General features: G+C 43.7%; 1 protein-coding gene and 2 non-coding genes across 4 annotated transcripts; all 3 read right to left on the bottom strand.

Moving 5' to 3' along the window:
* Nucleotides 1-4799: 4799 nt before the first annotated feature.
* TPT1 (tumor protein, translationally-controlled 1) lies at nt 4800-13911 on the bottom strand. 2 transcript variants are annotated; one of them, XM_040341277.1, is made up of 6 exons: nt 13786-13911; nt 10322-10395; nt 9329-9516; nt 6237-6342; nt 6044-6160; nt 4800-5002 (listed from the first exon to the last, which is right to left on the bottom strand). In XM_040341277.1, exons 1-6 carry the CDS (start codon nt 13811-13813, stop codon nt 5000-5002), a joined length of 516 nt encoding a protein of 171 aa, XP_040197211.1. In that variant the 5' UTR covers nt 13814-13911; the 3' UTR covers nt 4800-4999. The 2 variants fall into 2 exon arrangements, with proteins under 2 accessions (XP_040197211.1, XP_040197212.1); XM_040341278.1 differs by lacking the exon at nt 13786-13911 and adding an exon at nt 11373-11412.
* Nucleotides 5104-5235, bottom strand: LOC120929779. Its single transcript, XR_005747479.1, has one exon. It is a non-coding gene; the product is annotated as a small nucleolar RNA SNORA31 (small nucleolar RNA).
* LOC120929778 lies at nt 6523-6654 on the bottom strand. The gene has a single exon (XR_005747478.1). It is a non-coding gene; the product is annotated as a small nucleolar RNA SNORA31 (small nucleolar RNA).
* Nucleotides 13912-14024: the final 113 nt, after the last annotated feature.

Raw genomic sequence — 14024 nt, 5'->3', positions numbered from 1 at the left:
AACCACTTCAGCCCTGGACCATTTTGCTGGTCAGTGACCGGGCCACTTTTTGTGATTCGGCACTGCGTCGCTTTAACTGACACTTGCGTGATGTGGCTCCCAAACAAAATTGACGTCCCCCCCCCCCCCCACACACACACAGAGCTTTCTTTTGTGGTATTTGATCACCTCTGCGTTTTTTATTTTTTGCGCTATAAATAAAAATAGAGCAACAATTTTGGAAAAAAAATCTATTTTTTTTACTTTCTGCTAAAATAAATATTCCCCCCCCCCCCAAAAAAAAATATTATATAAAAACGTTTTTTCCCCTGTTTAGGCTGATACGCATTCTACATAAAAAAATCGCAATAAGTGTTCGATTGGTTTGCGCAAAAATTATAGCGTCTACAAAATAGGGGATAGTTTTATGGCATTTTTATTATATATTTTTTTTTACTAGTAATGGCGGCGATCAGCATTTTTGTGACTGCGACATTATGGTAGACACATCGGACACTTTTGGGACCATTGTCATTTTTTACAGCGATCGGTGCGATAAAAATGCACTCGTTACTGTGAAACTGGCAGTGAAGGTGTTAACCCCTTCAGGTTAAGTGTGACCTAGGGAGTGCTTCTAACTTCTAAAGGCAGGCATCCCAATACTTTTGGCAAAATAGATACCCTACTTACTGGGGGTGGAAAGGAGCCAGTGAAGTAAGAACATTTTGAGATTGCAGCTTTTCTTCCTTCCCAGGTGCACTTTAGACCTTATGACTAAGGTCAATACAGTCTGCTGAGTGAGCAGTTTAACAGAGAAGAGGCACAACACTGCAGAAGTGTTTTGTTACCCTTTTGGAGATAAATTTGGCAGGTTTACACAGCATCACTGTTTGTACACGTGAACTCTTTAAAGGAGAGTCTAGCATATGGGTCACGAGTGCAATTAGTTTTGCACTCCTGTGACCCGTTTTTAGCAGAGCAGACTGAAGTCACCAATGTCAGTCCAGGCACTGCATCATCCTGAGTCTGGATCTGCCAGGTTGCCTGGACTGATAGCCATCTCAGCAAGCCGTTATATACTAGTTGCACTTTTTTTGGCATATCAAAGTTATATTTGTACAGTAAAGGTTAATACACATGTTTACACTGGTTAGAAGTGACATTTCACCACAGCATATAGTAGGCAGGGTGGATTTGATTTAAATCACTACCAGTAAAATAGCTAGATTTAAAAATTTTAACTTTTAAAGAGAAAAAGTAATTTGTCCCACAGTGGTTCCTCCTGATCCGCTGTTGACACAACACGGTGGCGGACATTGTGGCAGCAGGCGAGTGGATGCCCTCTAAGAGGCATTGCTATGATGGATCTGAAATTACTTGCTGGTAGTTAAACCTTAATTTTATTAGCAAATATTAAAGATTCTCTATTTAGAATAAGCCGTCAGGTTAGCAAAGCAGCGATAGCAGAACTGATGCAATCATGCACTTTATAGTGTATAGATTTGCAAAATAGGATAAAGGAATATTCCTGAACTTTGTCATCTTCCCTCATGGTTACTGTAAATTTGTGAATGCAGTTCATGTTCTCAGCTTGCATTCATTGAAAGAATTTACAAAAAATAAATTGCAGAATATAGACATGCCATGTAACCAAGCCCAATGTCATGCTTAATTAATGCATCTTAAAATAGAAACTAGATACCGTATTTATTAGCGTATAACACGCATCCCAATTTTAAGAGGGGAGTTTAAGTAAAAAAATAATTTCACAGCCCTCTTTACAGTACACAGCCCACCCCCCCCCCCATCCAGTACACGACCCCTCTACACTCCCAGAAGTCCCCCAGTCTTAGGACAGTGCTGCCAGCATTCTCTACAGTGAAGTAAAAAATAAACCCACTTTCAGCCCCTTCCACACTGCTCATCACGCATCACTCCCCCATTGCAAAACAAAGCTTCCATATACCTCAATAGCTCAGTTTTTCCACTGACCTGGTTACGAAAAAGGGGGAGCTATAGAGATATCGTTTTACAATGACACAGGAGGAGCGAAGGGGCTGGCAAGTGACTCAACTTTAGACTATGCAGGGAGTGCTGTTGCAGGGCCATGGGGGCAAACCACCCAATCCCCGCCCCCCAGTGGTAAAACATGATATCGGCTTTTAACACGCAGGCACCGTTTGCCCTCGGTTTTCAGAGGGGGGAAAAAAAAAAAGCGTGTTATACACCGATAAATATGGTATTTGTATTTTTACCCTTTTAAAAGCATTTTATGAAAATTTGATTAAAACAAAAAAAAATATCCACCCTGCAAGTAGCCAAGTGCAGTCTTACTTTAAAAGTAATCTCTCAACACCAATGGGACCAAAAAAAAACCCTACTCAATCGGGGGCAAAAAGCCTCACTATACACCTGTGCTCAAACACTAGCAATTTTTTTGTCTTAAAAGTGCAATTAACGCCCGCCGCATGACTATTTACATCCGCACAATGAAACGGACAGGCAGATGGGCGTATATATACGTCCCTGCCTTCTAGCGGGTGGGGGGTCCGATCGAGACCCCCTCCGCTGCGTGCGGGTTCCCTCGGGGAGCGATCCGGGAGGACGGCGCGGCTATTTGTTTATAGCCGCTCTGTCGCGATCGCTCCCCGGGGCTGAAGCACGGGGAGAGCCGTATGTAAACACGGCTTCCCCGTGCTTCACTGTGGCGGCGTATCGATCGTGTGATCCCTTATATAGGGAGACTCGATCGCCGACGTCAGTCCTACAGCCACACCCCCCTACAGTTGTAAACACACTAAGTGAACACTAACCTACAGCGCCCCCCTGTGGTTAACCCCCAAACTGCAACTGTCATTTTCACAATAAACAATGCAATTTAAATGCATTTTTTGCTGTGAAAATGACAATGGTCCCAAAAATGTGTCAAAATTGTCCGAAGTGTCCACCATAATGTCGGTCACGAAAAAAAAATCTGATCGCCGCCAATAGTAGTAAAAAAAAAAAAAAAAAAAAAAAAAAGTATGAAAATGCAATAAAACTATCCCCTATTTTGTAAACGCTATAAATTTTGCACAAACCAATCGATAAACGCTTATTGTGATTTTTTTTTTTATTACCAAAAATAGGTAGAATACATATCGGCCTAAACTGAGGGAAAAAAATGTTTTTGGGGGATATTTATTATAGCAAAAAGTAAATATTGCATCTTTTTCAAAATTTTTGCTCTATTTTTGTTTATAGCGCAAAAAATAAAAACCGCAGAGGTGATCAAATACCACCAAAAGAAAGCTCCATTTGTGGGGGAGAAAAAAAAAAAAAAAAAAAAAGCCGCCAATTTTGTTTGGGAGCCACGTGGCACGACCGCGCAATTGTCTGTTAAAGCGACGCAGTGCCGAATCGCAAAACCTGGCCTGGGCATTTAGCTGCAAAATGGTCTGGGGCTTAAGTGGTTAAACACCCAAAAGATTACAACTTCACACAGGTGGATTGAATTGGTCTGCCTATCAGTTTTATGTCAAGCCCCCTATGATCCACCAAAAACCAGATGGGGGATCCATTATCCGTCTGGCAGACTGTTTACATGTGACCAACTGTCAGCCAGTCTGTCCATTTCCATACAACCACCCATATAATTAAATGTGCTTTGTACTCTGCCCAAGCAGAGCACACACGGACCTGCCAAGCAGAAAAATACTGTTGAACAGGCAGGTCCACCAGCGTGAGAGTCCTTATCAATACTTAGATGTGGTGGCTGTATTACTTTTAGACCGTCGACACTTTTTACCTCAAACATAAGAAAAATCTCATGGCTTCTGTTCATGACACCTTGCTTGCTGTTGCATTGGGCCACTGGCACCCTACCCTGTACAATGCGATTAGCTGTAGCAAGCTGCCATGAATGAAATCCATTCATTAAAGTTTAACAGTGATAACTGTTAAAGTGTCACCATGGTGAACTACTGAAAGTGTGTGTATATCAATTAAATGTTTACCTCTTTTCACCAATGGTACACATTTGAAGCTTCAGTGGGTGGTCTTTAATCCTAAAAGGCCAAATGTATGCAGCCCTATGTAAACACCCATCCAGCACAGGAACTGGTGGGGATGGGAAGTTCTCCCCACACCTACTGCTCACAAAAAAACTATTTTTGTTCATCGAATGCCACAGCCAGCCACTGACTGCCTGCTTCTAACTCTTAATGAGCTGCAAGGGCACTGGTAAGAATCCCCAGTCAATTGATCTTCCTGCCCATACAATGAACAGGCAGATTAATCTGATCCAAGGAGCATGCAAAAAAAAAAAAAAAACCCCACACCTTCAGCCTTTAGAACCATTAAACATGGTAGACATTTCTCCTTCATGTGTACGTGTCTTATCACCAAAACAGTGCCCCCCCCCCCAAATTAAAATGGAAACAAACCCAAAAACACTAGTCCTGTCACTGGTCAGTTTATATCACACAGCTTCCCTGTAAAGTTGCCATTGACCTTCACAATTTAACAGGTTCAGGGGATAGTTTATTTATCCTAAAACTACACTGCACCACAATAAAAAAGGTGCACACCTGTGACATATTCCCAATAAAAAAGTTTTGTATTACACAAGATCACAATGTCCATTTTCATAGGCTGTAGGCACTTCAGAGAGAATAAACTGGCTTCTTAGAGTGCCATACAGCATTCAGCAGCTAGATGAGAGGAAGCCTGTAGTTGCAATCCATAGAACTATTTGCAGACTAGTCCACTTGTGTGCAAACTAATGTGGCAATAGGCACAGTTGTAGCTTAAACATGCAATAGGAAGGAATGCACAAATCATTAACTAGAGTGGAGTATGATCATTTTATTTGGACTAAATGACAAAAGTTTTAAAATAATGTCTCCACTCCAATAATTTAGGTTCGAAATAAATGAAGCTTGATGATAACAGTCCAGTTTGAGTTGGTCATAAGACTTTAATCCTGGTGTGGTATGAATGGAAATCAGCAGCAGTTGGTTGCATCAAACGATCCAAATGGTTACTAGATAAAGAAAAAAGTAAACATTAAACAATTCCAAGAATTGAACAAGCGTGCAAGTTGATATAACAAATTCCATAGGACCACAAAACTGGTAAAGCGAAGTGTGTACTCCTCTATTCAAACTGCTCAAGCTACAGAGTCTGCCTGTCAGAAAGCGCGAGGAGGTTTCTATAGCATCTTAGTGCAAACCATAAGGCAATAGAATGCAGTTTACGGTCTATCAATAGATGCAATGCTTTAGGCAGCAAGGAAAGAACCAATTTCATCTCTTGTAGGAGTCCAGCTGCAATCTTCCAACTTAATGAGTATACACATTTAAACATCCCAGTACAAGCATTGTTACTGGGAACCTGCACACCGAGAGAAGTGCAAGCCACTGTACATGAAGGCAGGTGGGTGATCAGTCACCCCCCAGCACACAAGCCACTGTTGACTGGACTTCAGATGCAGCTTATGACTCTAGGCCCTGTTGCATCTAAATTTAGGCTCCATGCACACTTAACTGTTTTGCCAGCTGGTAGTAACTTTTACATGGAGAGAAAAGGGGAACGCAAGCGCATTGGGGCAATAGCATGTCCACACTTCCCATCCTTCTCTCAGATTAGTACTCCCTCTCACCACACTATGCAAGACACTGCCCACAAAGCCTCATCCCAGGAATCAGCCATCACAGCAGATAAATTTGTAGATCTGAATGGAGCCACCAAAGTATATTTATAATTTCTACAAATAAAGTGCATCCCTCTGTAGGACCTGCAGTGTTCTGTGCCTTGCCACGGGTGCATATAAAAAAAAAAAAAAAAAAAAAGGCCTAAACCCGTATCCCCTTCACTGGCACAGAATTATATTTGTGGCAGCACAGCCCTGTAAAAAGGAACTACTTACTGGCTGCAAGGGAACACATGTGTAAACATGCCCTTAGAGAAAGCACAAGGCTTCAAGTGATATCACTAACTACTTTCCCTCTGAACAACCCCAATAACCGCATCAAATATTTCCAGTGGACACACAAGGCAGTAAAAATTAGAAGCATTAACTTACACATTTTTCAAGTTCTAAGCCATCCAAGAAGAAAGTCATGAAGGGGGTTATACCATCCTCACGGTAATCCAAGAAGCCCACCATACCCTCTGGGTCCATTGACTCTCCTGTAAAAAACTAAAGAGCAGCCTAGTCAGCATTTTGCTACAATAGATGGCTAAACATCAACTTTACAATCCGTTTATCAACACACCTGCAAGTTTTTGAAGTTTCCAAGAATTTCTTTGATTTTTTCCGCTGCTCCAGTCATGAAAGGCTGCACTCTTCCAGGTTTATTCTTTTCTAGATGACTTTTAATGCTAGGAAAAAAAAAAAATTACACACTTAAAATTGGTTTAATGGGAACAGATCTCCCAAAAAAAAAAAAAATATAAAATAAAGTTCCTAGAAAAAAGTAAACATTAAACAATGCCAAGAATTGAACAAGCATGCAAGTTGATATAACAAATTCCATAGGACCACAAAACTGGTAAAGCGAAGTGTGTACTCCTCTATTCAAACTGCTCAAGCTACAGAGTCTGCCTGTCAGAAAGCGCGAGGAGGTTTCTATAGCATCTTAGTGCAAACCATAAGGCAATAGAATGCAGTTTACGGTCTATCAATAGATGCAATGCTTTAGGCAGCAAGTAAAGAACCAATTTTATCTCTTGGAGATGAGCTGCAACCATACCCCCCCCCCCCCTCCAAAGTGGTTGTAAACCCTTCGACTACTTCTAAACTATAGACAAGCCTTATACTAGGCTTGCCTATAGGTAGTGGAAATATCTCCTAAACATGTGCAGTTTGAGATGTCACTTGTAGTCTGCCAAAAATCCCAACGGCGCATGTGCGGGGAAGAAACAAAACTACGTGCCGTTTTGTCCCCAGCCTGTGCTGTAAATGGCAGCTCACATGCACGGGAGTGACATCACACGGCTCCAGCGAATCAGAGTCCAAGTCCGCAGCCCAGAAGGAAGAGGGGACAGAAGATGGACACTGCCTACACTGGGGACATCGCTGGATTTTTTGCAGGAAAAAGACATGGGCTAGTATGTGATGCATACTAGCCAATTATGCTTTTTAATTGCAGGCTTAAGAGAAGTAAAGCACATCAGGGTTTACTTTCTCTTTAACAATGAGTATACACATTTGAACATCCCAGCGTAAGCTTTGTTACTGGGAACATGCACACTATAAGTGAAGTGTAAGCCACTGTACATGAAGGTGGGTGGGCACCCAGCACACAAGCCACCGTTGACTGGTTAAGCCCTTATAACCAGAAACTGGGCTTCAGATGCAGCTTATGACTCCAGGCCCTGTTGCATCTAAATTAAGGCTCCATGAACGCTTTGGCAAAACATTAGTTTTATTTAGCTTGTAGTAGCTTTCAGGAGCGGTCATATTGGCAGTACATGGGGGGGGGGGGGGGGGGATCAAAGCATTGGGGGCGATAGCATGCCAACTCTCCAGCTTTCTCTTAGATTAAAGCGGGGGTTCACCCCATTAAAAAAAAAAAAAAAATGTATTCTAGCATTACATTCGGCATCGTAGCGCGAGCTACAGTATGCCGGTCTTACATTTTTTATCCCCGTACTCACTGTGCTATGGATCATTGAAGATTCCGGGGAATGGGCGTTCCTATGGTGAGAGAAGGTGATTGACGGCCGGCCCTGGCACGTCACGCTTCTCCGGAAATAGCCGAAATAGGCTTGGCTCTTCACGGCGCCTGCGCATAGCCTGTGCGCAGGCGCCGTGAAGAGCCGAGACCTACTCCGGCTGTCTTCGGGGAGCGTGACGTGCCAGAGCCGGCCGTCAATCATCCTCCCTCTCCATAGGAACGCCCATTCCCCGCGGGAGTCGGAATCTTCAATGTGCAATAGCACAGTGAGTACGGGGATAAAAAATGTAAGACCGGCATACTGTAGCTCGCGCTACGATGCCGAATGTAATGCTAGAATGATGTTAAGGAGGGTGAACCACCGCTTTTAAGTACTCCCTGCACACATACATTATGTTTAAAAGATGTATCCTTAAATGGCCATAATTTTCACAGCCAACGCTTTGATAAACCAAGAACTGAAACAGTTGAGATTAGGAAAAGCATCTCAATTCAGCTTATAAAATAAAAAAAACGCAAAGTGCAGCTATGCTTAGCTCTGTGCAAAGGTCCTACAAATACCCAATGAGCATACACCAGTTAAGTGCACCTCAATTTACAGCAGAGTTGATAATCATACAAGTTGTACTTGCACTACAATGGGATGAAAAATGTTGCAGGGAATGTGGCTATCCACATGGTCACCAGTCTGTAGCTTGCCAACCAGCACCTAGCCACTGCTCATCCCTGTGAGCATGAGAGATTTGGCTCACTCCAGGTAAAAAGCACACTACGAGTTGTCTCATAGTAACCATTTTCAACTTTAGAATATCACAGGAGCCTTTAGATGTACTAAACATCAGAGTGGGTGGGCAGTTAAGTTGAGCTTAGTTTTGGATAGGGAATGATTAGAGGGTTCGTTAAATTGCCATCTTCAAGTACAGAAAGCAATCTGAAATCTCTGCAAAGGGACGGAAAATAAAAATGGCATTAGAACTTGAGGGTTTTTATTGTCCATACATTTGTGGTCTGTCAGTGTTGGTGCCAACAATGTATTTTTTGTGTTTTACAGAGACAGAATGTGTATATCCTTAGGCTGCATTCACACTTCACACACTTTGCATTGCAGCAAATCTGTCTGCAATTTGAAAGCACCGATGCGTGAACAACAAATCACAGGACTCACATTTGAGGTGCCATTCATTTGAATGGCACCTCAAATCATGGTGCTGGTCTGGTGCAATAAATTGTACTGCAATCACAGCAACCCGCATCATAGGACGCATGTTTGGGGAGACATGCTTCCTGGAATTGCAGTGCGATTCATCACAGCAAACCCATAATGATTTGAGGAGTCATTCAAATTAATGGCATCTCAAATATGAGTCCTGCAATTTGTCTCACACATCACTTTCTGCATGCAATCCTAAATGGTGGGTGCATTAGTTTCCCCTTTTAGGACTTTATTTTCACCTGGCGATTTGGCCAGTATCTGACTTGTCTTTGGGGCGACTTCACTTCAGATGAGGAGCAATTGAGACTGTCGGACAGCAGCACTGTCAATATGGGGTGAGGGTAATCCTATATGTACATTAAGATGGGTCATGGCTGTTCAGTGTTAACAGCTAGTGGATTGCTGCTCATGGTCTTATAACAATTTCTATAACCCCAAAACATTCAACTCTACAACATATGGATGCATCACTTACGCTTTCATATAGTCTTTAATATATCGTTTGAATGCATCCTTTGTGAAGCCAGTTTCCTGAAGATGATGGTTCATCACAATGTCAACTCCTGATACCGATACACCCTCGGCCCCCTCCTCCACGCACTCAGCAGATGCGTTGCCACCAATAAGAGCATCATCAATGTCACCTTCTCTTCGAGTGATGGTCTAAATAAATAAAAATAAAAAACGGAACACTTCACACCTAAGTAGACATCTATATAGTAGAGTTAAAACTGGTACTGTCAATGGGCTTCAGGGTAGGTTCACATATGCAGGACCAAGTCGTAGACTCTCACAACCAAAACAAACTGCTGTTGGCAGACTTATTTCTTAATGGCATCCCCATGCACTGGAAACCACGGCTCATTTCCTGTACTGGAAAGTGAATATGCAGTTTCCTTGCAGATGCAATTTCAGAAACACTTTTCCTACATTTTTAGAAGGCACAACAGCCCAATCAAATTAATGCAAAGAAACTGCAATAGTGCGAACCTAGACTTGGGACCAGGAACCTGCTCCAGTCACACCTAGACATGTTCTTACACGCAGCATTGAAATCAGTATAAATTAACGGGGTTGTAAAGGTTTGTTTTTTATTTTCCAAATAGGTTCCTTTAAGCTAGTGCATTGTTGGTTCACTTACCTTTTCCTTCGATTTCCCTTTTAAAAATTTTTTTTTTTTTGTCTGAATTTCTCGCTTCCTGTTCCTCCTCAGTAAGGTGTTCAGTAAGCTGTTCTAAATGACTTTCCACCACTCAGATGGTGGAAAGCTTACTGAGTCGAAACAGGAAGTGAGAAATTCAAAGAAAAACATTTAGAAGGGAAATCAAAAGAAAAGGTAAGTGAACCAACAATGCACTAGCTTAAAGGGACCCATTTAGAGAATAAAAGACAAACCTTTACAACCCCTTTAAGCACAACATTGTAAAAAGCTTCTCTAAATGGGTACAGAGATACTCAGAACACTCACCTTTCCTTCAACTTCAATACACAGCCCATTGCAGACTTCTTTTAGTCGATAGATGTCTGAGAACATTTCATCATCTAAAATAAAGACACAAATCTTGTTTAAATTACAGTTTGAATAAGTTATTCCAACCCTAAAGCATCCATTTATGTATACCACAACTTATTTTCTCCCCTTTGGTCTGTTAACTAAAAACATACAATGCAATATACAATATCAATCATGAAGATCTGTCTGCACACCTACCCCCTTCTAGTTTATGGACTAGAGATTAGGGCCCATGTTGTATAGAAGACATAGGGTTTCAGTAGTTTTGCAAAATACACTGGGCAGGGCTGACACCATTCAGTCCACAAAACATACTGTGTTGCAAGCCCACAACAGGACAGAGTGCATTTCAGAACTTGGATTTCTTTATTTGCAGGGTTGCAATATATGTTGGGGTACAAAACCCAAGTTCAACAAGTCCTTTTATTTAAAATGTTACCTTCCTGTACCTTAGTCAACACATTTACAGAAACCCAGTTGTGTAAAAAAAAAAAAGCCTTTCATGTTACAAGAACCCCACAATCGTTTATTGCAGTACATTTTTAACCCCAAACTGTCACCAACACAAAATCCATATTCGGTGTATTGAGATGCATTAGCATGCTCTACTGTGGAAAGGTGGGAAGTGCAGTCAGAGCAAAGGAATGAGGTGCACACCATGTATCTTGTTACTTTTTACCTAGAGGGTCAACTGCACAATTTATGCCACTTGTCTACCATTTATTTAGGAAAGCAGGAATTAAAATCTGTCTGGTTTTTATTTTTTCTGTGGCCCAAGTGGAGCCCCCCCCCCCTCACTTCCTGTCAAATGTACATGGGAGGTGCAGTTTAAAGTATTTAAGAAAAAAAATCTTGCTCCTTTAAAGCATGTTATACAGAACAGTGCTGCATCTTTTGCCCCTCCCTGCAACACCTGGCTAATCCTGCCAGTTTCTGCCCCCCCCCCCCCCCCCCCCCCCGGTGCCATGTAAGAGCCTGAGGATTGGTCCCCCTGTGATGCATGTACCTTGTGAGCGCTGATCAGCAATCATGCGGCGTGCTGGCCCTCTTCTCTTCCCCTCCAGACTAACGTCAGCGGGGGAATATCAGCCCCTCCTGCTACATCTGTCAGACGGGGAGAGGAAAGAGGCAGCGCATCACATGACTGCTGATCAGCACTCACAAATAAGGTATACACACATAGGGGAAGATAGCCTTAGAAGACCAAGCGGGTTATATAAAGTAAAACAAAAATCACAAATTATAATCCTTCTCTGCTCTACTTAAAAGGTTTGCCTGTGTCACTGTGGGAGTTATTGCCAGGAAGTGGGTGCAGATACCCGTATCACCCCTGAAAGGTACCAAATGTGACACTGAAAAGCAGAAGCTCCATTTTTGGGTGGAACTCCACTTTAAAGTTCTAGCAACATTCTGGGAGTTTTCCAGTCAGGCTTCATGAGGTGCATAAAATCTTTTAGAGCGTTTTAACCGCTTGCCGACCAGCCACTGCAGTTTTACGGCGGCAGGTCAGCTGCACAAAATCACGTGATTTTGCATTTCAGCCACTAGGGGAGCGTGCTCGCCCCTGGTGCCACGCACATGCCCGGCGGGGGCGCGATCACTCGTTACAGGGCGAGAACTGGGAGGTGTGTGGGGAAATTAACACTAACACACACACGTGGCATTTTACAGTAAAGAATGCATTTTTATATCACTGACCGCTATGTCAATGGTCCCAAAAATGTGTCAAAAGTGTCGGCCATAATGTCGCAGTACTGATAAAAAAAATTGACAATCAGCGCTATTAGTAAAATATATATGCCATAAAACTATCCCCTATTTTGTAGACGCTATAACTTTCGCACAAACCAATCTTATTGCAATTTTTTTTACGTAAAATATGTAGAATACATATCGGTCTAAACTGAGGAAAAAAATTGTTTATATATTTTTGGGGATATTATAGCAATAATTTCTCAAAATTGACGCTCTATTTTTGTTTATAGTGCAAAAAATAAAACCCGCAGAGGTGCGAAAAGAAATCTCTATTTGTGGGGGGGGGGGGGGGAAGGACGCCAATTTTGTTTGGGAGCCACGTCGCACGACCACACAATTGTCAGTTAAAGCGACGCAGTGCCGAAAAAGTGGCTCAGTCATTGACCAGCAAAATGGTCCAGGGCTGAAGTGGTTAAAGAGGAGCTCTGGGATCCCCCCACCAAAAAATAAACTGTTGCTGCCAACTTATTAGGGCACTTACCTGTCCCATGAATCCAGCGGCTGTCCTCACCCAAGCCGATATCCCAACTGCCATCTTAAGGGAAACCTTGCCGCGGCATGAAATCCGATGTGCTTTGTCTATGGCCCAGCAGTCAAAGGTTGCCCTTTTTTGGCCACCTGGGTGATGTGGGATCATGGCAGAATACCTGCGATCTCAAATGCACTACAATTACAAAATGCAGGTTTAGGTGCCATTATTTTGGCTGGCACCCAAAAGCGCAGTGCATTTTTGCCACAGCGCATTGCATGAAGCTCCTTGACCAAAAGAAGCTCCTGCGACAATCATGGCAAAACTGCACCACATTTTAGGTGTCATCAAAGCATAAACTTGCAATTGTAGTGCATTTTTGAAGTTACAATCCCAAAACACCCAGGAGTGAATGAGGCCTTGCGCCAGCTCTTCATATGGCAGGTCTGATCTATAGAAACATGGCTGAGTCCTGCGACGAAGAGGGCAGTACCGTATTTACAAATACACAGCCAGCCCCACCCTTAGGCCTGCAGTGGTCATACTGAGATCCTGCAGACTCAGGCCTCCGAATGCCACCCCAAGGGGGGGGAGAAAGTAGCCCCGCCCAGCCAGCATCAACTGTGCCAATGAGTAGACGTGGGGCGGTTCCTTCATTCTTCCTGACAGGGCTCCGGGTAACCGGTCACGTGGTACAGGCACTCCGCTCCCTCAAACTTTTCCCAACGCTTAGTAAACTGAGAGCAGCTCCTACGTCATCACAAAGTTCTCCACTGTCCCCGCCCCACCCCTTCTAATCTGCCTGGTGACGCCCCTCCCCCACCCAGCAGCCGCAGTTTCCCGCCCAGGATGACGCATAAAGTGAAGTCCGCCGCATGCAGTCTTCCGCCACACATACGGCGGCACCGGCCCCAGCCAATAAAATATGTTACAACACGAGTCCGAACTGTACCAAGTCCCCATAGTGCCTCGTGTACGGGCGGCAGAGAAAATGGCACCGTCTGTGCGGCCAGAGCTCGACACGCTCCCCCCTCCGCTCTACAGATGGAATGTTCCGGCCCGAGCTGAAAGGAATGTATGGAGGGGATAGGCCGCGCGCACCTTCTACAGCACGAGGCCCCGCTACAGTTGCCCACACATTACCGTAATCTAACCAATAGCGGCGCCCAACACCTCCCGGGGAACGGCTACTTACTGCTGATGACACACTTGTAGATGATCATGGTGACGGTGAATTGGGAGTCGGCGTCCCGGAGCGACGTACAGGAGCTTCAGCTCCAGCTAAGGGTGGGGAGTAAAAAGGAACGAGTCAGCGCCTCGCTTGCTTCATATAGGGGCGGCGCGGCCCCATGACGTATTGTGGGCATGCGCAGTGAGAAGCGCCGAGGCTCGCCTGTAGGGTTGAGGGACGCAGCGTGCACTCTTGGCTCCGCC

Source organism: Rana temporaria, chromosome 2 (assembly GCF_905171775.1).
Source record: "Rana temporaria chromosome 2, aRanTem1.1, whole genome shotgun sequence".
Classification (NCBI taxonomy): domain Eukaryota; kingdom Metazoa; phylum Chordata; class Amphibia; order Anura; family Ranidae; genus Rana; species Rana temporaria.
This window is presented reverse-complemented; position numbering and strand designations above follow the sequence as displayed.